Below are 24,239 nucleotides of genomic sequence, written 5' to 3' on the forward strand. Positions count from 1 at the left end.
CAGCCCAGACCACCTCAGCAGCCTCTGCTGAACAAGCTGCAGCTGATCAATACATCTCCTCCTCCAGTGGGGTACAGGAAAAACCATCCAAACCTGGACACTATATCTCTGATGCAGTCTGCTGAGTGCCAAGCAATGGGGAGCAATCACTTCCCTTAATTCCCTGGTTTACACTCCTCCTGGTATCACCCAGGACACTGTTAGCCTTCACTCCTGCCAAGACACACCAGCAGCTCACATCTGCCCACTGTGCTCCCCAGCCAGTCAGTACCCAGCACACATCGCTCTGGAGGTTACTCCACCCCAGGTGCAAGACATTTGCTCTTGCTGAATTTTATGAAGTTCCTGCTGCCCCATTCCCTAGCCTATCTAGGTTCCTCTGAACAGCAGCCCTGCCCTCAAGCAGGTCAACTGCACCTGCAGTTTGGTGTTCACAAACATAAGGAGTCTGTCTCCTCTTCCAGGTCACTGATAAAGCTATTAAACAATCTAGGTCCTACAACAGACCCCTGTGAGTCTGCTGGTAACCAACATGCAGGTAAGAAACTAACCATTAAGCACTACCTCTTAGGCTTAATGATGCAACGAGTTCCCTGTTTAACCAAGACAGTCTACTGGCACATCTGCTCATTTTCCCAATTATTGGGATGGACTATCCCTGTGCTTAGGGGAACTGGAACTTGTAAAAAAGCCCTAATGAAGAAAGCTCAGAAAAGGGAAGCTTCAGCAGTTTGGCAGGGGGCACAGCACAGTTTCCAGCTGGCACTGTAAAATGCTGTAGTCTACAGTATCTCCACTATTATCTAATTAAAAAAAAATTCCTCTGTTTTTTTCTTGTACCATATGGCTGTCTATATTATACCTGAATTAACATAGCTTTTCCCACAACCAGACCAGGGATTTTAGAACTTTTAGGCCCGGCAAAAGGCCAGGGAAGAAAGGCATGTCATATCAGAATGTTTTCAATTGTTGGTATGTAAACCTACTTAAAAATAATTCTCATTTTACTCATAATCCCCTCTTGGCACTGAGAATTTAATGTAAATTTAATAAACCAACGCTTGGACCTGTTTAGAAAAACAAGCATATTGCAGGGAATATGTATCTGTTCAGAAAGTCATTTGGGATTTGAAGGTATTTTTTGTGCTTTTTAAATTATTTCTTTCAGTAACTAAGATTACAGAAAGGTCATTTTTAAAATTCATTAAAACAGCATGAACTTTTACCTTCATGACTTATATTTGAAGATAGGCAAAAAACCCCATAGTGGCATTTCATTAAAATTAAGATCTTCTGAAGCTTCCCTTACCTAGATTATTACCTCAACCCTTTAGTGACTCTACCAAGCTTTATAGGTGGTTTGGGCCTCTTCTTATGTCATAATTTTATTTCCAATACAGGAATTCTTTGAGTCTCAGGCAAGGAGATTTTTTTCCTGTAAACCTGCAAGGATCAAAAAAGTCACGAGGTATAAGCAGTCATTCACATTCCCTTGATATGTAAATACTATAAACATGCTTTTCTTCATTGACTGACTGCCTGTTTACACTTGATATTAGAATGAGATAGCAAAATGGACACACACAAGCCGTCATAAAGTGAAAAACATTATCTAAAATACTGTCACATCATCTAAAATACTACCTGGCAGTTTCACAACCTGCTGTGAGGATGCTGCTGCTTGATAGTACACAGATGGAGGGACTGTACATTTCATGTGATATTATCCATATGGGAGGAGCACAGGTCCCAACAGCCTTGCAGAGTTAAACCAAGAACATTAGTTGTGTTTTATCATGCTTCAGAAAACTGAAGGGGTTTTCATAAATAAAGCCAGGGGAACAGATATGTAAATAAAAGAGTCTTTGTTACATACAAATAGCAAGGTATAGCGGCAGCACGGACATCCAAGCAGAGCATCTACAGTGAAGCACAGGACAGCGAAACACACATCAAGTGTTCATCCAGACAGGGACAATATCACTGACACCCCTTTCCTCTTCCACATTAAAAGCAAAGAGCAATATTCTGTTCCAGAAGATCTTCCTTCTTTACAGCAACTAGTACCAAATTCCACGAGGATGGGTATTTCAGAGATGAGAACCTCTCTTGTAATACATGTTTTCAAAAATTTATGAAACGCATGCAATGTAGAATTTTAGAGAACATAATTTGTACTTTTTTCCACCTCTTTTACTATCACTGACACCATTCAGATTAAATAAGACATTTTGATGGTGTCTTTTTCCCTTTTTTCTGATTCTTTCAGTAGCTCGAATACTTAAAGTTAAAATAACACCAACATATTAAACAGAGTACAAGTGAACAAAATGCAGATTACTATACATGCAAGGAACAAAAGGTTAACTTCTGACCTAAAAAGATGGAAGGGAGAACATAACATTGTGCATACATTTTCAAAGTATTGCTCCTGCTGCAAAGAGCAGCAAAAAGAGAATAAACTTTTCCTTGTTTATTGTTTTGCCTTACAAAAATCTTATCAACAGCTCCTCTCCAATGCTTCACACACACAAGAACCTGTTTTGCATTTGGGGAGAATGCTTTTCTTTGTTCATTTTTAGCTATCTATTTTTAATTGAAGTGTCTTGCTATTTTTAAGTCCCTCTTAACCCAAGAAATAAACATACTTTCTCTTTCCTACTCTCACCTAAATAACCGAGATGGGCAATTTTTATCAGTATTTCATCTAAGCCCATTTTTCAATAAAAATCTATACAATCACAACCATTCTATCTATGGATGAGGGTAACTACCCTAATGAAGGGAAATCTGGAATGCAGAATGATAAGTTATTTTGAAAAAAAAAAAAAACCTCAAAGGTATCTCCTCAAACTCTTGTGCACAGGCAAGCTCCCTGTCTGCTGCAAACTTCACATCAATCACTTACAGACTTTAAAATACAAGGAATTATGATGTAGCTTGGTTTCAAGTCCTTGTCCAAAGAACTAAAGCATCTAGCAGAATACTGTACCATCCTGACGGTCACAAGCTGCAGCAAGGGAAGTTCGCACTGCACATGCAGATAAACCCTCCCAGTGAAGGTAGTTTAAGCCCTGGCATACAGAGCTCTCTAAACTCTGGCCCTGAGAGGCGACAGAATCGGCGTCTTTGGACACAGTCCAACCTCAAGCGGACAAGGCTTGAGCAACTTGATCTAAGTTTAAGGTTAGCCCTGCTTTGAGCCACCACCGCAGCAAGCTCTGCTTTGGGCTACACAGCCTTCAGAGGTCTCATCTAACCTTAGGACTCCATGATCTATAAATACAGATTTTCTTACTTTTGAATATCATCTGTATTAAACACATTCTATATATCAAGGTCCTGCTAAACTTGAGAGAGCTTCAAAGACTGTGTTTGGCAGGCCTACCAACAGGTTTAAGCCCAATTAATAAGTTCTGAAAAAATAATTTATTACGGGTATAGAACTATATCTCTCTACAACAACCTCTGACTCAGAAATTTTCTATGAGATTCCGGGAGTTAGAAAGGAAAAAAAAATCTTCTATTCTACCTTAATAATTTATACTATTATCTCATTACTACAACTGATAGCTGAAGGGCTAAACAAAACCAAAAAAGTACCATTTTACAGGAATAGGTGAACACCTCCAATGCCTCCCACACTCATGCACATTATATCTTTATTAAGATCTTTCAGTGAAGTTGGTGAAGGGTCTAGAGAACAAGTCTTAAGAGGAGCGGCTGAGGGAGATGGGGTTGTTTAGTCTGGAGAAGGAGGCTGAGGGGACACCTTATTGCTCTCTACAACTACCTGAAAGGAGGTTGTAGCGAGGTGGGGGTCTGACTCTTCTCCCTAGTAACAAGCGATGAGGCCATTTCCTCTCGTCCTAAGCTGCGCCAGGGGAAGTTTAGGTTGGACATTAGGAAAAACTTCTTCACCAAAAGGGTTGTCAAACATTGGAACAGGCTGCCCAAGGAAGTGGTTGAGCCTCCATCCCTGGAGGTATTTAAAAGACGGGTAGACCTGGTGCTTGAGGATATGGTTTAGTGGTGGCATTGGCAGTGATAGGTTAGCGGTTGGACTTGATGATCTTGAGGGTCTTTTCCAACCTTAACGATTATATGATTAAAACTCATGTCCTCCGTCCGGCCAAAGGATTTTTTTTGCTACAGATTTCTCACTGTTCCTCTGATTTGTTTCCCCACACATACAAAGCAGCACCAGTAGGGAGATTAATGTCTAATAAATATGGCACCAGCAGTGTGAGAAAGGAGTAAATATTGCATCAGAAAGGTATCAGAATGAAAGAATGTACTTCCTTAACTCTCTTCTTGGTTACTTAGTTCCATGTGAGGTTTACAATAGCAGTACCTATTTAAAATGAAGACTATTTAGATATTCATGTGGTTGTTGCTATTAATATTCAATTCACACACACAAAAAAGAGTGCTTCTGTTTTGCATGACAAGCAATAAATCCTTCAAGCTACGTTCATTGTTAGGATCCTACTTGGAGATTGGTATTGTCTCAGTACATTGGTGGTTACAAACGTAAGCATGCTTGTATCTCTAACATTCAGCTAGTTTGCCTTTTTATAAAAAGAGTGCATTTTCTGTTACATCTGGACTTGTGTGAATGCAGGCTATCGATGAAAGGGATGCTCCCACTTTCTCTCCTTTGCTGAGGTCAGATCTAGTGAACCTAATACCATCAGATAAGTGGTTTTAAGCTGGATGTATGGAAAACCTTTGGGAGCATTTCTGGTAGAACACTCCTCCATCAAATCACTCAGCAGCCAATTCCTCTTTTGGCTGCATGACCACTAACTAAATCCTACTATAGGGGCATGGTGGAAATACAGCCAGTGGAGGGCAAGTGTTACATGGCTAGTCATGTATAGACATAATGACTAGATGGGAAAGAAGAAGGAGAAACTGAATTGCCAAAACAGAGCTTATAGCACAATTTTGTCCACTGGTTCCTGAAAACATTTGAATGAAAGCATAAGTGCTTGGTTTGGCTGTCCACTTGCCAGAAAACAGATAAATGGACTGTCTTGCAATCACCTTATATACCCTGGTTTTAGCTACAAAGCTTCCAGTGAGACTTTCAAGACAAGGGCTGGGGCAAAGGAGATTTTAAAAGCATAGATTTGAGCTCCTTGATCTTCCTAGAATAAGCCTCTGCTGAGCTGGGCCAATAAAGTTAAGCCAAAGCAAACCACGTACAAACAGCAAGAGACTGGATACAATTAATTCTCAAGTTCAGTTTATCCAACTGACACATGCATATAAGAAAAGCAAGCATTTCAAGTATTTTGATACCGTAGCTCAACTAGTAGCACAGATGTCCTCCATACAATAGCGACAAATTCTTGTTGCCATTTCATATGCTTATCTACACTCTGGAGACACAGCAAAATGCTACTTCATCAAGCTGCGCCAAAACAGAGCACTGCTGTTCTGAGAAGGTCAGAAAATGAAGCTGGATGACAGGATGAGAATATACTGGGCTTTTCATAGACAACGTTGAACTCAGAATTTTCATGCTTTTAAGTGGTGCAGACACCTCTAGCTAACTCTGTGATGAAGAATAAACAAACAAGGATTTCCACATGAAGTGAAGCCAAATCCTTTCCCAACCCAACAGTCTCAACCTGACAGAACAGAGTGAGCCAACAAAAGGAGCTTTGCCATTCTAAATGTGAGTGATCAGATGCAGCACACAATGTATTTCGTGGAAAACCAAATAAGAAAATGCAGTGCATTGCCTCAGGTAATCTCTTCAGCTGACTTCTGCTAGATTTTACTTGGGCATTATTTTACAGTTTTAAAGAAGCATAACTCCTGAACAAGTCAGAAAATTAATTTCTAAAATTTCATTTTAGAGTTAAAGCCCACTCTAAATTGCAGTCAGCAAAAAGCTGGTTTCTAATTCTAAACAATTTTCTGCAATTTATTTTTTTTTCTGAATACAGGTTGTTTTGCTACAAACTGAACAGCAGAATAGAATGATTAAATGACCTGCAACAATTTTCTTTCCAGACTTCTGTAAATACCAAAATTCTCCTTGTGTCATCTGCCCTTATATAAATTATAATTACGAATAACAACAGCATAACACTAAAATATTCCAGGTCACCCTGATGCCGTTATTGAATAGGTCTTATTTATCATGAAGACAGCACTGAAAAAGGGAAAATTATTTCAGTGAACTCTACTGGTCTGTATTACCATCCTGAAACACTCATCCAAAAGAAAATAAAGTTACAGAAATCTGTATCATCTCATAGGGTCAGATAAAGAAAGGAGACTGCCAGACAGATTAACGAAATGCCACTTGGGTTAGATGTCAATAGGATTAGAATGGTCTTTGGGTTGCTGCTAGCAAATACATCCGCATGCCTTGCGGAGGGTTCAGTGAGAAGGCACATGTCATGTCCTGTGGAGCAGCTCCAGACCTAAGCGGGAGAAGATGAAAGCACAGACTAGAGGAGTGCAACAGGGGAAAGGTTTCAAATACATTCCTCAGCCAGAGACTAAATATAAGGAAGTGTCAGACAAGCTAAAGGAGTCTCAGATCAAACTAAAAAAGCCTTTTTGTCAACTCACAGAAAGCCTACTGTGTTATTCTTAAATGCACGCCTCCATCCAGGCAACAGTGCAAAATGGACAGCTGGCTAAAACCACCCAGAAAAAAAATAAGCTTCTGGTATATTTAACAGATGGTGGCACAGGTTATGAAATTGGTCTTTGCTTCAGTCTCCAAATATAATTTTTTAACATAACTGAGACACAATATTTAAACAGCCTTAGAATACTTCTCAAATGAAACAAAACTAAGCATTTATTGTAGTACATATACTTAGAACAAAACCCATGTTTCTATAGAAACACACTTCCACTGTCTGAGAAAAAAAAAAATCCATGCTCAGAAAAATTAGGAGTTTTAGGGTTACTTTCTTGTACCTCAAGCAAAAAAAGTTAGAGTCATGCCAAGGAAAAAAGCTAGGGGCATGCCTGAATGTTATATTACTTGTTAGGAAGAAAAACCCAAAAAATAAAAATCATTTCCCCTCATTCATATATGCACCAAGCTGCCTTCTATATATACTCCTTTGGCATGTAATGCCATGCCACCACATTCAATTTTCACAGAGAAAAGAGTAATTCCATCATCTTTGTTTTACATCAGAGGGTTTGGGGGGAAAGGAGATTAGTTTGTTTTAAATAACAAGTTTAATTCCCTTCTATCACTTTATAAATCAAAGTCTTAACCTTTTCACGTGGTATAGGGAAAAGTGAAGGTATCTTGTCAGAAAATATTGTTTTGTATTAGGGATTTTTCTTAAACTTGCAAATAAACATCTGTCGGTCCTGTGAACTCTTAACCAGGAGATTTGATGCCCCAAAAGTCAAGCTCAACATGGGGTCAATCTGCTATTAGAAGTAGCACAGCCCCATATTTCACAAATGTAAAAGCAAAGCAAAACACAGAACATAATTGCTAACTGCAATTCTTAATTCTAATTTTTAAAATCTATAATATTCGTACATGTCTTAACAATAAATTTGCTCATTTACAGAGACTTGACCATTCCTGAAAAAGAAATGCGAACATTATTAACTATATTAAGCAGTCAATTCTCCCTACATACGTAGCATGCTGATGCTACAAATATGCATGATACTTACTTCAGAGCCAGCATGAGTTAGGTTGGCTAACCTAATACATTACATTGAGTGAAAAATTCTCTTGCCACAAAAATCAAACCCTAAAATTTAGCATTGAGTAGATTTTGCACATTCTATTCATAGATATGTAACTATTAACCTAAAAATCATTTATTAATCATCAGTTCTCAAAGAAAAGGAAGAAGAATTAAACAGACATACACGTGCACAGATTTGGCAATATAAGGCTTTCCAAAGCATGGAAATCCAGAACTAGGTCACAGCTTTATCCAACAGATCATTTTCAGCTTAGTTTGAACAATAAAAGTCTTTTGAATAAACTGCCTGCATTCAGCAACCATGATACACTCATCCACAAATAGAAGCTGTATTATAAAGTGTAACAGCCATGTATCCACAGCAGAAAACAGATCGAGTTGAACAAATTTACTTGAGGGCTGCAGGTTCTTTGCTTCTTTATACTTAAAAATGATTAAAAAAAAAATCTGACTCTTCAGGTCAATTGTTATTCCCAGGGTTCCTGATTTATCAATTCTACTTTGTAAGTTTTTGATTGATCATTCAGTAGTGAAATCTAACCCTCCAAAAGAGGTCTGCTAGAAGCACAAATGCAAAGATAGGTCTTGTCAAAGGAATGAAGACTATATTTAGATATACATCTATTTATAGTTACCATATAAAGATTCCTCTACATTAAATTCCTCGTAATATGAAGTGTTAAAGGCTCCATCTTATTTTGCTTAAAGTATGCAGATACAAAATATGTTTAGTTTCAAGATAATCATGAAGAAGCCTGGATACTGTTTCACCTTTTACAAACACTGCAAGAATTTATGCTGGAAAGGTTTCATTTATGAGCATTAGATTTCTACCTTAACTTTAAAAAAAAGCCAAAATAAAGAAACAAGCAGAAAACCCCACCATGCATGCAAAACTAATGTTTCAAAACTTAAATTGAGCCAAATCTAAAGTGCTAATGTGAAACACAGCATAAAGACTTCATTCAATCTAACTCAACCTTCAGCAATACACAAGTATCAAAAGCTGCCCTCCAAAATGTAAATTTCATACCTGCAATTTGATACATTTTACATTTATTCCAGTATACAATAGAAACCTTGCTAGGGTAACGATAACAAGCTTCCCTGCATTCGTAATTTATATAATGCTGAAGCATCTTCATTATTTAATTATGTAAGCATAAATTTTCAACCTACTCATATTCATTTTGCTCTGAGGGTATGAAATATCTTGCAAACATTCCGGGCCAAATGTCAAGAGAAACCTGTCAGGCTTCAAGTAGTAAGCCTCTTTAATTTAACAAAAAAAAAAAGAACATATCTGACTTTCTTTGCAAGTCTCTTACCAAAAAATTCAGTATCATTAAAACATCGTAGCATTTGTATACACAATATCCTTTCTCTCCTGCTCCACAAGTATGATTACACACTTAGGCAAAAATACACTACATGTCTGCTCTGACATTTAGAATAGACCACTCAAGTCCAATTTTATACAGCAAATTATGAAGAGCATGGATAATGCACTTTCAAGAACTTCAGACAATTTTAAAAATTAACCCAGCTGTACAGAAATTTTCATTTGTTTGGTAACTTAATTTACTTTTAAATTTACTGTGACAAAAAGAAGAAAATTTAAGTTTAGATATGTTAAGAGGTGATGTGCTTAGCTTAGACTGGAGCATGCTTGGCAAAGATCTGCAATCACACTGTACCTACTTCACCACAACAAGCAGTAGTACACCTACAACTACTCACATTTCCATATAGTTGTAATAAGGGGAAGATCTGCCACGCTAAAAGGAAAGAAATGTATTTTGAATGCCAGAAAATTTCCTTTCCACTGCAGTGTTCACAGCCATAGATGTGGAAGTTTTCTGTAGGAAATAACAAAGCTGGTAGAACTGTCATTTACTGTAAATTAAAATATTTCACGATTTTGAAGCACTACGTAATGAATTTACGCTAGGAAAAAGACAACCTACCAGAAACCAATATGAAAGTGTTGCAAATGAGGTTTTACAAAGCCCCAACAGCAAAAAGGATTACCCAAACATATATATCTAGTGCTATTTTCAGGCCTTGTAAAGTAGTCCCCCCATACATGCAGCTGCTGCTGCTGAAGGGCATGGGTTTCCTGTGACTCCCGTGTCACGGCTGCCTGCTCTCCCTGGCCATCCTGGTCCCACTGGCATGTGCCAACTGGCACTAAACACCATGTTTAGGCAATTGAATCAACTCTTCAAAGTCTTATTGCTTTCGAGGCTATATTTGGTAATGTAAGATTTACTTTTGCTAGAAGGTGAGATAATGTTTAGACAGACATATCTCAATAATTTTTCCACCCAGCAAAGTAACACACACTGCTTTTCTACCTCCATTCAGAACCAATACTGAAAATACAAATATTAAGGGATGGATTTGGATATGTTTGTGTCCAGCAGGCAGAAGAAGGGCGAGGATGTCCTTCATCAGAAACCTGTTATCCGACACATTAAAAACTTCATTAAATGGAATTTCATCATTAGGGATACAAAACCTATGCACGGTAAGAGAAAATTATGACAATTCCTTGACTGTTTCTTGCTGCCCCTTTTGCTTGTACAGCAAATTACTGCCCAAAAATACACATGACAGCTTTGACAGTATGTTCAGTGCCTGTACTTTTGTCACTAGATGGTTGTGTAATCATGATTTGGCTTCTCTGTGCTCCTTTCAACTGCTACCACCACCCATCCTACAGACTGCTACAGCAAGCAGTCCAAAAAGCCCACATGAGAAAGTGAATGCCACCTTTCCCAGCAAGAACTACTTTGAAACCATTCAAAAGATTTCCCTATCCCAACAGCTCCAGAAGCCCTCTAGGGTTAGCCAATACAGCTTCCAATAAAGCACCACAAGACGACTCTTGGCTATACCCCAGAGCTGAAGACAGAAAAAATACAAGACTACTGTATTTTAAGATTCTGAATAGGTGATTTTAGTACAGGAAAACAAAGAGCTATGGTTCTTCCTAAAAAAACCTGTATCCTATTTTTGGGAACATGTTGCAGTCTGATTTTACAAGAAAAACTATTATGTGATACAAAAGACTGCAGAAAATGCTGTGTTTATTCAAGTATAATTCTCTATCTTCCATCTCCTGCAAAGCAATGTCTACTAGAAGAAAAAAAAAAAATGTGAAACTGTACTAATAGAGGCACTAACGACACTAATTTTCTTTCCGTCTGGTCTTCATTTCTACATGCTAAGAACTACCAGATAAAACAAGTTTGGTTTGGTTTTTTGTTTGTTTTTTTTTTGTTGGGGTTTTGTTTTTTTTTCAGAAAAGCACAAATGGGAATGAAATCACCTCCTAACCACATGTTCATTATAAATAAAATTCATAACCTAGGACACTTACTTAAGCATCAAAGTCAGGACTGATACACACCAGCAGTATAAGCTATAAAAGGCAGGAAACTATTTACCTTCACTCCATCTTATCTGGCCTTAGTCAGCACTCTGAATTATTCACTTTGGTGCTTGCCTCCCCACCGCCCCTTTTTTTTTTTTAAGCTGAGTTTGAAATCTACCAAGCTGCACATTTGCAGATAAAGGCACTACCTGATAATCATTCTGTGCTCTATGGATAGGTCAAGCCATATTTCCCACATTTAATTTCCTAAATAACCCCAAAACAAAAAATAAAAACCCAAAACCACAGAATTTGAGGGAGGTAGTTTAGAACTAAATCCCCAAGTCCTTGAACATCAGAAACTGCTATAGGTTTGTTTTCTTCTGCTGAAATTGCTTCAGATTTAAACTGATAGCATGCTATCGGAAAAGTAGGAACATGAGAATTGACAGCTATATTAAGGCAATATTTGAAAATAAAGTGCTCAGAATTTCAGTTTCTTTGAAAGATGAACAAAAACACTTCTGCAAAATCATGTGATTCTCAATCAATAATGAGAGTTGGAAGAAATACTAATCTACCTTACAACAAACTTGTATGAAAACCAGCTTCCCCTAAAGCATTAGCCTCAAAACCTGCTTTTTACAACTCATTAACAAATATGGTTACAACCCTTCTCCAAATGTTCTTGAGAGCCTCTATCAATGTATAAATATTTTATTGACTTTTCCATCATTTTAATGAACTTGCTGTCCACAATAAGTCTTCCCGAATAAAACCTTCACATCAGCAAAGAGCACACAGGCTTAACTGAAGCGTTTGTACAGTCATGCAATACAACTACTCTGAATGACTAAGACTGACAGGCACTGAAGATGCACTGGAGCAGAGGTGGCTAGAGAAATTTCACCAAAATATAACTAAATATGCAATGTCATTAAAAAGAAAACAGAAAAACAACACAAGAAAATCTTGATCCTGTTTGAATTTTGTTTCTGTCTGACTGCCGTTCAAACTGTAAGATTTCACTCCCTGCAATTCTACTGCAGAGTAATCTGGCATAAGAGTATATTTAAGTGAAATTACATTCCACAATATCCACAATTTTTGATAAATAACAACCTCTTCTCTCACATATCTTCCAAAAATAATATTTTTTTAAGTACTTATTAAGGAGACTAGTATCACAGGAAGGCTCAAGATTAATCAAGACTTATCTTCCATGAAAAGTTTGAGCAGTTCCTGAAGGCAAAGCACTGCTCCAGCCTCTGAACAATGAGGAGGTGCTGAGTAAGGAGAAGGGGGAAGCACATGGTTCTGGAAGAAGAGACAATTATGGTTTCTTACCATGGGATTGATAAATATTGTTAAACGGTCTTGATCCTGGTATTTATGACTGGTTTTGTGCTTCATTTTACAAGTGGAGGAGTCCCCTCTTAATGTGAGTTTTCCATGTACGACAATTAGTGTTACAGTACATATACCACCACTCAGTGGCAAAAAAATACCTGATAAACTGTATTTGCTTAAAAGCCACAAACCTCTACTGAAAAAGAAAACTGCAGCTTAGAAATGCCAAGCTCTTTATAGAGAGATTTTATACTCTTCATAGTAAATTCAGGGAAAGATATTGCTGTGGCTCTGGAATCCATCCCCACCAAAACTTCACAGATTCCCCATTAAAATGTTTTGAAGTCCTACTTACCTCCTGCAGTAAGCACAAGGAGCACATACGCTAGTGTCATCAAGTGCCAGCATCAGAGTTCTAGAAGAGGAAGCATTCTGCACCTGCACTGTAGCCCTCCATAGGGATTTCCCCGGCTATCCACAAAGTGGAAGAAATGGGTGCACAGGGCCCATTTTCATTCCCATAAAAAGTGGCATGTAGGAGAAAGTTAGTGTGTCCCACCACCCCAGCTGAGGTGGGTGATGACAGTTCACTGCAAAACCGCATGCTTCAACCCTCCTTTTTACAATGAATTTCAAAAATCAGTACTTTTGAGATCCTTGCTAGCAAAGCATTACTACAGCGCATGACTGGACCCCTCTGCTATCCTATTCCAAGCACCTACACCCTTCCCCTGGACCACCTTCTACAGGATTCCCTTCTTAGTGAAAAGAAACACAATTGAAGGGTGATCATCTCCAAGGTAAAACAATTTTGCTAATACCCACTACCACCTTCACTGGAACCCTCATCACAGCCCTGCTTGCAGTTTACCTAGCATTCCACCCACTGCAGTGGATATTTTAAACTTCCAAATAATTTTAAACACACGTAATTTGGAGAAAAACCCTACCCATTTCTATATTTACATGAAATCCTGATTCATATGAAACTATACTGGCCAGAGGCAATAAGCAGACAGAAATCAAACACAGTTGCAGTTTCTCTTTAATAAGAGCTCCTTGTCATCTTGCCATTAGTATGAAAACAAGATCATCAAGACAAAGTCTAATTTCTCAGTAACAAGCCGTTCTCTTGGTGCCAGATCTGACATACTGTACCTTAAAACCCCAGTCTTGTGTCTAGATGACTAGAAATATGCACTAGCATATTTTTAAAGATTTTTGAGATAAAAAGCTTCCCTTCCTTTGTACTTCAGCTTGAAGTGAACTAGCATACAACTGACACATAAAATACCACATCTTTAAATTATAAAAGTGGTCTTCAAAAAATAGCTTTTCTTGGAAATCTATAGCATGAAGAATACAGCACATTTTGTTACAGAAAAAATCTTTGAATATTCAAGGGGAACAATCCCTATACATTTTTGTGGCCAAAGGTAACATGCCAGATAAGCCCTACACCTTATAGACACGGACCTCCTGACTGGAGATACAAACTGAAATGACCCCAAGAAATATTACCGTGACCTTTGTGTAACAGGGAAAGCAATGTATCTCCTTCGGCATTCACAAGAACAGCTAAACCGCCAATGCCAGTGTCCCAAGCACACAAACCAGTGCAAGGCCAACCTCAGGCAGGGATTTACCCGAAGCACTACACGCACTGAGCAACTATCGGGGGCCAGCTACAGCGCGTACATGATGCCGCGCCACAATTAGTCCTGCTTAATATAGGACATCGCAGTCCGACAGTTGAAATCCAGAAAATTAACACAAGTGAAAACGTAGGAAGTCCTCATAAAAGAGTACACAACTCTATTGAGAGAGCAGCTTTTGAATTATAATTATAAACATACAGCAATACATCCTCGTCACCACTTACATGCTGCAATATGGGTATTGGAAGTTATTAATTTTGTGTGCAAATTCAGGTTAATTTCATTATTACTGAATCATACGGAGTTAGTGACTGGAGATTTATTCCCCACACTTACAATCTTTTAATAAAGTCTTCTGAAAGTTTGGGGTTTGTTCCCAAAAATAGCTATATAAGTATACAAAGTTTAAATCACTAAAACATGCAAGTCCAATAAAATTCATTTCCATCACAGATCAATAACGCAGCTTCAGAAGTAAGAGCTAAGCTTTCACTATCATACCCCACAGCTGTTATGATGTGTAACTCCTTTGCACCGATTAAATGTATATTCATTCACAGGCAAAATGACATAAATATTCAGATTTCATATGCCTTAAGTAATGTGTTGCGCATCAAATACAACCACAGAACACTATCAAGAATTATGTTTATTTTTATGTTCATGTTACTGCCCATAAAAATATGAATTCTAGAAGTAAAAAAAACAATACTGCAACTAGGTATTTCAGGCTTCAAAAGCCTACGAAGACTTCTAGTCAGTCCCTTATAGTACAAAAAAGATAAGCATGTCTAAAAATGTTAGAGTATTTAATCTTAAAAGAAATAATGAAAAGGACTACTATTTTAGAAGAATCAATTTATAGTAATATAATTTATAATAACTTTCCTGAGGCTTACTAGCATATGCCACATATATTCACATGTAGATTGGCACTAAAGTACCTGTAAGAAGAGAAGCCTAAATTTATACACCCGCCTTACTAGGCTTTTGACTAACATCGCACTTCACTATTTTACCACTATTCCATTATTTCACTACATTAAAAACATATGTCAGATTCCAGAGACAGATTAAGTAGTACCATCTCAAATATATGTTAAGTATCAGAAACAGATTATGGTGATGTGGATCTCTGCCAGACCACAAAGCATTACCATATCATAACTCCACTGAGGAGATACCAACCAATGCTACAGCATATGACTTTGAAGTACTACTCTTTTTTAGATGAAACACATTGTTCATTTCAATCTCTGAAAGAAAAACACAATTACTTTCCTTGTGTTTATTTTGAAATTGGTACTACGCTTTTATCAAGTGCTTAAGACAATTTCTTATGCTACATGAAACGGCAAATATTGCCTAATGAAGGCCACAGTAAAGCATCCAGAAGAGCTCAGGACCACCCTTAAAGAAAAAAGAAAACTAAGCTTTCATTCCCACCCAAACTGCCAATAGATTCACCAATGAAAATCCAGATCCTCTGCTGCAGCTAAAGAGCACTCCAGGATGAGACCACCTTTGCTCCTCAGCAGCGGTCCAAGCCATTGACTTAAATTAGATTAGCCTGAAGGGTAATCTGTGCCAGCTCTCATGAGAAAGCAAAAACTGTCACAGTAGGTAGACACCAACACAAACATTTCCAGATTGCAGCCCTGTGCTGTTGAGCATGAAGTACCTACGTCCCACTAAGGCACAGATTCATCCTCTGGTAGTAGAACTACCTTACCAAACTCCTAGGCAGAATCTGTTTTGACTTGGTTAATTTATATGGGATACATAAAACTCAAGAAGTTTCTTGCTTGTGTCTGTCTCCATAACAACAATATAATGGAATAAAGTCTCAGCTAAACTCTACCACAAACTTTCCATTTAACTCTTACTTGAAATTATTTGGGAGATTCAGTTTAAAAAACAAACCGAAACAAACCCACAAATGTAATCCTGTCACTGGCAAGTCATTTTCAAATTTCTTTAGAGAAAGTGGAAAAGACTACAAGATGCTGATGGCTGTGTCACAGCTGTGTAATCTGCCAAATCTTCATTCTACACAAAGTTTCTACTTGTGGAAAATATATACTACTTTTTTTAATTCTAATCAGATTCCAACATACTTGCAGAGTCTTAATACAAATAGAGACATTGCCTTCACTGTGGATAGTTTACAAGCAGCAACAAATTTATCATCTCTCAAGGAGATAAACACAATCCCAGATAGTGACCGCAAGATACACCAAAATTTCCAAATACGTAAGAGTACTCAGCTGCAACAACATTTAAGTATTTCAGCAGAACTATACTTTTGAGGACCAGCAGACCTACAAGTAAGGTGGTCTTAATTTTTTCTTTAAGTGTTACTCTCAAAAACACACGGACCTCCTAAGTAATTTTCTCTACATTCTTAGAAAGCCTGTTAGCAACTTTTCTCCCACCTCAAATTCCTTTTCAGATAGAAAAAACTCTAGCATTGAAGTACAGAATGCTATTTGCAGAACCTCAACTGATGTCTCGGCAACTTTTTTTAATTCTTGCAGGGTGTTGATTCTTCATTCTTTTCTTCCCTCAGTATTTCCTCACTATCACTGCTTGCAACACTTTGTGGTACATCTGTGAACTTAAATTTGACTGGAGGTATACCAAGTGAAAAATGTTCCAGTCATTGCTTTAAGATGTTCTGCAATGTTATGTATAACAGCAGCTGCCAAAAATTAAAGGCTGTCCTTCTAGCAGAATTTACAGCCTAATTTTTAACAATAGCTGAATTTCAAAAGACAGACCTCTAAATTATGTTAAAGCTGATGAAGAGCTGGGGTCTCGGAGTTTAGATGTGACATAAAAACAATTACATTAAAGTTTCTCATTAACATTCTGCTTGTTTTCAATACCTTCTGAAATGAAAGCACTGCACTCATATCCCTTTAATAATTATGGTGAGCTGAAGTTTACTCATGCAAAATTTTGGCAGGGAAAGCTTGCTACTTCAGTAGGCTCACTTATTTGCTGCAAAAACAGACTTAATGCGGAAAAGAGCATTGATCAGCAGCTCTGCCTTTCAGCAGAGTTAGGATGAGAAATAACCAAGTTAGTGGATCTAATACTGTACAAAGAAAAGATTGGAAATAAGCTGTACCACCTCTTTTACATAAAACCACAAGAATGATTAGTCACATTCCAGATATTTCTGGATTCCTGCAAGCTAGAGTAGCACTCGCAGGCTGAGTCAAAACTGAGCTCTCCGTTCTGCTCAGTATTGCATAAGCACATACAGAGACATCACCAAAAGTTTACATTCTGACTTTTGCTTAGAGACAAAGCTGACTGGCCAGAAATATAAAACAAGTAAATCCCACTTACTGCACATGCCATGATCATGGCTTTCAATGTTGACAGAAGTTGCACTCAAGAAGAACTCTCAGTTAAAAACAGAAAAGCATGCCTTTAGCCATTTTCTTTACAGTATCATAAAAGTATTGCTTACCAAGTCTGCTGCAAGGACCACATCCAAACAGGCTAATGTCCTACTGCAGCCTTAAGCCAAGCCAAGGACGAGAGTTACGGGCCTTGAATGATCTAAAACTTAAGCTTAGATATGCACAAACAGCAGTCACAAGCTCCAAGGTGAAATACAGGTTACCGGTACCTTCAAGTTGTCCCTAATTCCACATCTGAGAGGTGCAACTTGTCCCCATTCAGGTCCTGAGTGAGCTGTTCAGTTCCCACAGATTATGTCTGGCAATGTTTTTTTTAACATGCGGAATTCAGTCTTCCTGATGTAGAGGTGATCATTTTGCTACACTCAGACATTCAGCATTTGGGTTTTTTTGCCTCAGTCCTGCTGGAACCTGCCAGCAGCTACTGCTAGCTTCCCAGCATTCCCAAGAAGGGAGGAGTTAAGTGTCCTTCACTACACATCGCCGCCAGTACTTCGCTGAGTTAGACAACAAAAGTAGAGAGAAACCAATTCAGGTAACAACAACAACAAGGGTGGGTGGCAGGAAGGAAGGAACAGTTTATACTGCCAGCCCACACTTCCATCTGAAGTACAGTGCTGCACCAAGGCTCAGCATAAGTATCAGTCATTCTCTCATCCACAGGTTAGAGCTGTTCATCCCCGAAGAAAATGAGATAATGGACATGCAAACATTGTTTCAGAGTATGTTTAATGTGTTAGGATGCTGTGGAATTTCCACTACAGTGTGAGGCATAAAAATGCCAGTCATTACCAAGATATTTCTTTTTGGTTGTTAGATAAATAGGTAAAATATTTTTTAATCTGTGGAAGAGAAAAGGTGGGTGGGTGAAATGGTAAATATAAATAATTTTGAAGTATACCCAAATATATACATTCAGCATCAGCTTTGACAAGTTTATCCCTGGCCACTGCTGCAAATAACAGAGAAGGAGGTTCTTCATCTCATTACAAGAAACACTGCAATATGCTACAAAGGCTGGCTCAATATATAAGAAGTCAGGAAGACGCTTCTTCAAGATCTTCTTTCAAAGACAGATCCCACCAATTCCTCCTCCAAAAGGGGGCAAAAAACCCAAAACAAAACATGGAGAATGACAAAGGATAAGATACTCCTATCTGTTAAAATCAGCAAATAGTTAAAAAAAAAAAAATCAAAGAAAAGAAGGAAAAATATCCATACAGAAAAAACAGATAAGCTATTTTTATCTTAGAATGTAATGAATTAGAACTTTCAACATGGGGGGTACAAAGAAAAATACAGAGAAATAATTAGACCTTTATTATAAAAAAACAAACAAACTTGAGGGACTAACTTATGACTATACACACAAAGGCTACTGGGAATGCAATACTTTTCAAAACTAAGAAAGGATCTACTGAAGGGAAAAGGAAAAGAGTTAAAATAGAAGAACAGAGATGCACGGCTTCTTACATTTTGTTCCAATACATTAAAATGCTATGAGTGAACAAAGTATTTTCCTTCTATGTTCCAAGAGTGTTATAATGATACTGCACTTATTATTCTTAAGTGAAGGAACTGTTTAGACAGAATAATGGACAACGAAACTCAGATGCCACACAATCAGCTACTCCTGAGTCCCTCCTGGCTGAGCCCTGTTCCTGGATGCCAAGATTTCCCTACTGATGTAGCACCAGTTACACATCCATCCTTTTCCCCGTTAACTTCCATTACTATGTATTAAAAAGGAAGTCCTTGTATACGTTAAGCTATTCATCACCATTCTATACTAAATTTCCTTAAAAAAGAGCATGCACCTACCCATTTCCACTAAAGATGCTGACACTAAGACATGAACTGAGCAGGGTTTCTGTTTGTATTCTTCTTCCACCTATTGCCCCCTTCTAACACTGTCCATGTATCCAAGTGTTTTAGACCATAGACTCCATCCCCTCGGGTGTCTGCAAGTTTCTCGCACCAAACATTCAGTTTCATTAAAAATAGTCTCTCCCATACCGCCTACATCTCTGAAGTAGAGCATATGGATTCAATAGCTGTACATAATAAAATTGAAAACCTTTAACTGTTTGATAGATTTCAGTGTTCTGCTGTTTATTAAATGCCAAAAAACCCAAACCCCAACCCCAAAACAAACAAAAAAAAAACCTCCACCATGAGCCAGAAGCATCACTCCGTTACTACTCAGACAGAAAAATAACTTGATATCCTAGAGAGCATGCAAAGAACTCCCCAGGAAGAAAGTGCTGGCAGCGCCTTTTCATACCTACATAAAACGCACCGACACAGGAAACGGTGGACACCGTAATACTTTTCAGTCATACAGGCCCCTTACTGTGAACTTCTAAGATCCCTGAAGAATTGTATCTGTAAGAAGTAGCAGCACAGACACACGAATACAGAGATGCAGCTTCCTAGATTCTTGTGATAACTCCACTGAAATAAAGGGGATATTCAATTCGGTGATAACTTCTGAACTGAATGTAGGTTTTCACAGCTTGTTTTAAAATAGTCAGCTACAGTGTTTAAACAAATATGAAACCATTTTCATTTGGTCCACTCAAAAAAACAGAGTGATCAACTTCACAAGTCCATAAACCACCTCTTGGCTCTTTACTATTACAAAAGAAATACAACTTGCCAACAGCCCTGCTGTTATTCACGGTCAAACTCTAGCTGCTACAAAATGGTAAAACTGATAAATTACCTGCTGAAATTACTGAACATGTGCCCTGTTGGCACTACAATTGCCAGTACTTATGTAAAAAATTAAACAAAATTAGGCTCTAGATATGCAGTATAGTCTTCAAGCACTGCTCTATACATGTCTAGTCCTAATCAAGTTAATGAAACTACTCAAGTCAATATTAGCAGCTTTCATTCCAGGAGTGGAGATTTAACCTGTAAGTAGCACAAATTGCTAAGGAATAATGCACCACAAACTTACAAGACCTGGAATGTGGTGTGTCACTATCCAATTTATTAGTGGAATGCAAATGATAAAGTACTGTGTCTATTATTTAAGAAGTGTTGTTGAAATGGTTAGCTGGTAAAATCTGCTGAAGTTCTGGAAAAAAGTCAATTAAATTTCAGATAAAAGGAGGCTGGATCAAATTATGCCTACATACGAGTACGAAGCTTACTGAAGATTTGATAATTTGCTCTGCTATACATGCATTCATAGTATTCTCAAAGGTGGCATGGGAAGACAAATTAACACATTTTTAAGAAGCAGCAATTATAATAGTTTTATTGTTATTCTTATGCAAGGATTCGTTCATGAATCTGACCTAAACAGTTTGAAACATAATTATTATAATACCTAAGTAATTCATAGCAGATTTACTAAGTGCGATAGAGTCTTCGTAACATGACACTCCATCACACTGATGCCAACTCCTACAGAAATGGGAAATCATTTTTTCTGTAAATGCAAATTACACAGTGGGTGGATAAGAGAAACGCAAACTGCAAAATCCTACACTAAATAAAAACATATATAAACAAGGTGACAGCCTGGTAAGTGTTCCTCTTTAAAGAGCAATCAAGTAACAATCCCATTTTCCTTCCTGAACAAGCTCCTTCGAAATAAGGAGGATGTCAACAAAAGGAGACCCAAAATGAGTTTTCAAATGCTCTTTTTCCGAAGTAATATTTATTAGCTGTCTTTAATAACGTGAATTTCTACAACTCACTTTTGCAGCTAATAATGCAGAAACTCAAGAAAACGATCCTAAGACAGACCAGAATATGTCTATTTGTTCAGTTAAACTGTACCGACATTGGTAACATCTTCATTTAAATGTTTTTGTAATGACTCAGTATTTAAACATCCCTATGTATAACAAGCTTCTTCCTGATTTGAAGAAACAGAGCATCGCTAGGCCTAGCTATCCCTGTCACCGGTATTCTCATTCCATCATGAGATCAGAAGGAAATAGTTTTCACAGGTGAAATACTACTTTGCTTCTATCTTGAAATTCATATATTTTGTATAAAATGTCAAACGTCAAACATGACAAGCCTAGTGGCAGCATGACAATTCCCAGGCAGGACCCAGAAGCAGTGGAAGGGTGGCAGTGTGTTCATCCCGGGGTCAGAGGGGAGCTTCATGCCACCCTCAAGGGACCCCTCCAGGCAATTTAAAAAAGCAGCACTAAGAGTTTTGCCTCTAACCCTCCACAACTAAGGAGAGGATTTCTGTGATATAATGCTAGAAGGAGAAGTGAGAAGAAGGTTCAGAGTACTCTAACAGCCAGAGAGATCCTAAAATGAAATATATGAAAATTGATAGTTGAGAGGATTTGAAGTCAGAGGCAACAGTCTGCTCATCACCCTTTTCTTCCAGGGGGCAAAATTTATTTACAGTATTTGAGAACGACAGAGAGGAGGGGGAAAAAAAAAAAGAAAAAAGATGGGGGAAAAAAAAAAAGGGGAGTTTAAAACCACGTTTGATCATCCTCTATATCTTATTATTTCTGCTTTTTTTTTTTGGCAGAATTCACTCATTTTGACTGCCGTACAAAAGCCATCAGGAAACACTGAAAGTAAGCAACTAAAGGGTACCATTATTTCAATAGCCTATTCGTCATACATGTGCACCATTGATTGTATACCGATGGCTGAAACAAGGGCTACTCGGTTATAATTGTTATCACTACCGAGGCAGGTTTTACTCGCAATACAGAAATTCATCCGGGGGAGGGGGAAGTATGGACCTGTCTGCTGCTTTTAGAAAAAACGTACCTTTAAGTGAGACAGTCGTGGGGAGATATGAGCAAATATTCTGCCGTAAGAATAAGGAACTAACATCTCAAACTGCAGCCACAACTTTTTTTTTTCCAATACAGTGATTTATGGAAATATATACAAATGGGGAAAGTCGTGCTGAATGGAAGATTACCTCGCAGACCTGGTTCACCCTCCCCCTCATGCCCTGCTACACCTTCCTATTTTAAATGTACCGAGTCGAGTACCCAACACAGGCTGAAGTACAGTCCGCCATAAGTACTAGCAGTGCCCTTGAAAAATGTCCAGATTGCAGCTAGTGCACAAAGGACCTCTCCATGTAAATAAGTGCATGAGAATTTCTCTCTCGCTCTTGACCCGGCAGCAAGAGAAGAGATTAACTTCCCATCAACATCGGAAGACAAAGCGTCAGTACGAAACAAGCGAAGTTTGAGAGAAGAAAAGGAGGAAGGCTGAGACTGAATTTCAGCTGGTTAGAAAGAAAAAAAAAAAAAGGGGGGAAAACGGTTCGAGTAAGTAATTCTGAATGCTCTACTTCGTATTCCTCTCCCCACAAAATAAATACCCGAAATAAGCAAGAGCAGTCAGATCTTAACTGCCATAGGTAAGAGAGAGCAGGCATCCATCCCCCCCTTCCCTTGCTACACAGAAGGCGACGCTGCAGAATTCCCACTACGCTACCAAAAAGCAAAGCAGAACCTGCATCTGGGGCGGGAGGGGGGAGGTTTAAACTGGGAACTTTTTGTTCTTTAAATATGTAACTGAGATCTTTTTTTTTTTCCCTCCCCACGCCCCTCTTCTTTCATCTTCTCTGCCAAAACAAGACTAAATAAACGCTACTCCATATTAATATTATTAAATAAGGAGGAATATACTTACCATATCAGCTGGAACGCTGCTGGACATCTTGATGTTACCCTAAATGGCTTTAAATCAACTTAAAAAAAAAAATTAAAAAGCACCAAGAACAGCCCGCCGGAGAGCTTCAAGAAGCAAAACGGTGTCAATGTCGGAGGCAGCAACTTCCACGTCCCCTAGGCAAGAGAGGCGCCCGATGCGCAGCGGGGAAGGCGGCCGGCTGAGGAGAAGTATCCAGGGGCCAGCGGTGCCGGGGCCGAGCCAGAGGAGCCCGCGGGAGACCAGAGATGGCAGCAGATCCCTGTCAGCGGCGGCGGCGGCAGCACCAGCGGTGCCAGGTAGACCAGGCAGGACTACACCGCCACATGAGCTGCGTGCGGGTTTTTTTTTTCTCCCCCCCCCTCTCCCTCTTCCTTCTCTCCCAGCCTTGACAAATGACGACGGGATGATTCACAGGATAATGGTGCGTCCAAGTCACCTCCTCAGTCAGCGCAGGCGACCCGGGAGCGCAGGCAGGCAGGACCTCGCTCCTGCCCTCGGCGGGGTGGGCCCGGGGCCGCTGGGGAGGACGCCGGGCTTCGGGCCCCCACTTAGGCGATGTGCGACATGTAACGGGGTCTGGCGAGGCGACGGGCCGGGGAGCGCTGCCTGAGGGGCGGCCGGGGGGAGCCCTCCCCCGCGGCGCTCCGGCGGCCACAGCACTCGGCAGGGGCCGGGGGGGCGTTCAACGGCGGCCGCCTGCCGCAGCCTCAGGTCTCCGCTCGCATCGCCGCCGCCGCCTCCTCCTCCTCAGCCCGCCCTCCCTCGTCCCCCGGCGGCTCCGGGCGCCTTCGGCGGCGCGGCAGCGGCGCCCCCCCTTCCCTCCCTCCCTCCCGCCCCCGGGAGCCGCGCTGCCTCGTCCCGCTGCGAGCCGGAGGTGCCGGTCCTCAGCGCGATCCTCGCCCGCAGCCGCCCCCTGTCATCTTCGGCTCAAACCAACATGGCGTCTGCCGAGCCGAGAAAGGGGACACGGCAGGGGAGAGACGGACCCCCTCCGCCTCCTCCTCCGCCGCCGCCGCCTCCCCCGCTCCAGTCGCGT

General features: G+C 39.4%; 1 protein-coding gene across 1 annotated transcript in view; it reads right to left on the reverse strand.

The window, feature by feature from the left end:
* UBL3 (ubiquitin like 3) overlaps positions 1 to 23,967 on the reverse strand; it is a 58,478-nt gene extending 34,511 nt beyond the window's left edge. The window contains exon 1 of the mRNA XM_075084473.1: positions 23,183 to 23,967. Within this exon, the coding sequence (XP_074940574.1) occupies positions 23,183 to 23,209 (27 nt within the window). The 5' untranslated portion in view covers positions 23,210 to 23,967. The remainder of the gene's footprint in view (positions 1 to 23,182) is intronic.
* Positions 23,968 to 24,239: the final 272 nt, after the last annotated feature.

This window comes from Phalacrocorax aristotelis, chromosome 1 (genome assembly GCF_949628215.1).
Source record: "Phalacrocorax aristotelis chromosome 1, bGulAri2.1, whole genome shotgun sequence".
NCBI lineage: Eukaryota > Metazoa > Chordata > Aves > Suliformes > Phalacrocoracidae > Phalacrocorax > Phalacrocorax aristotelis.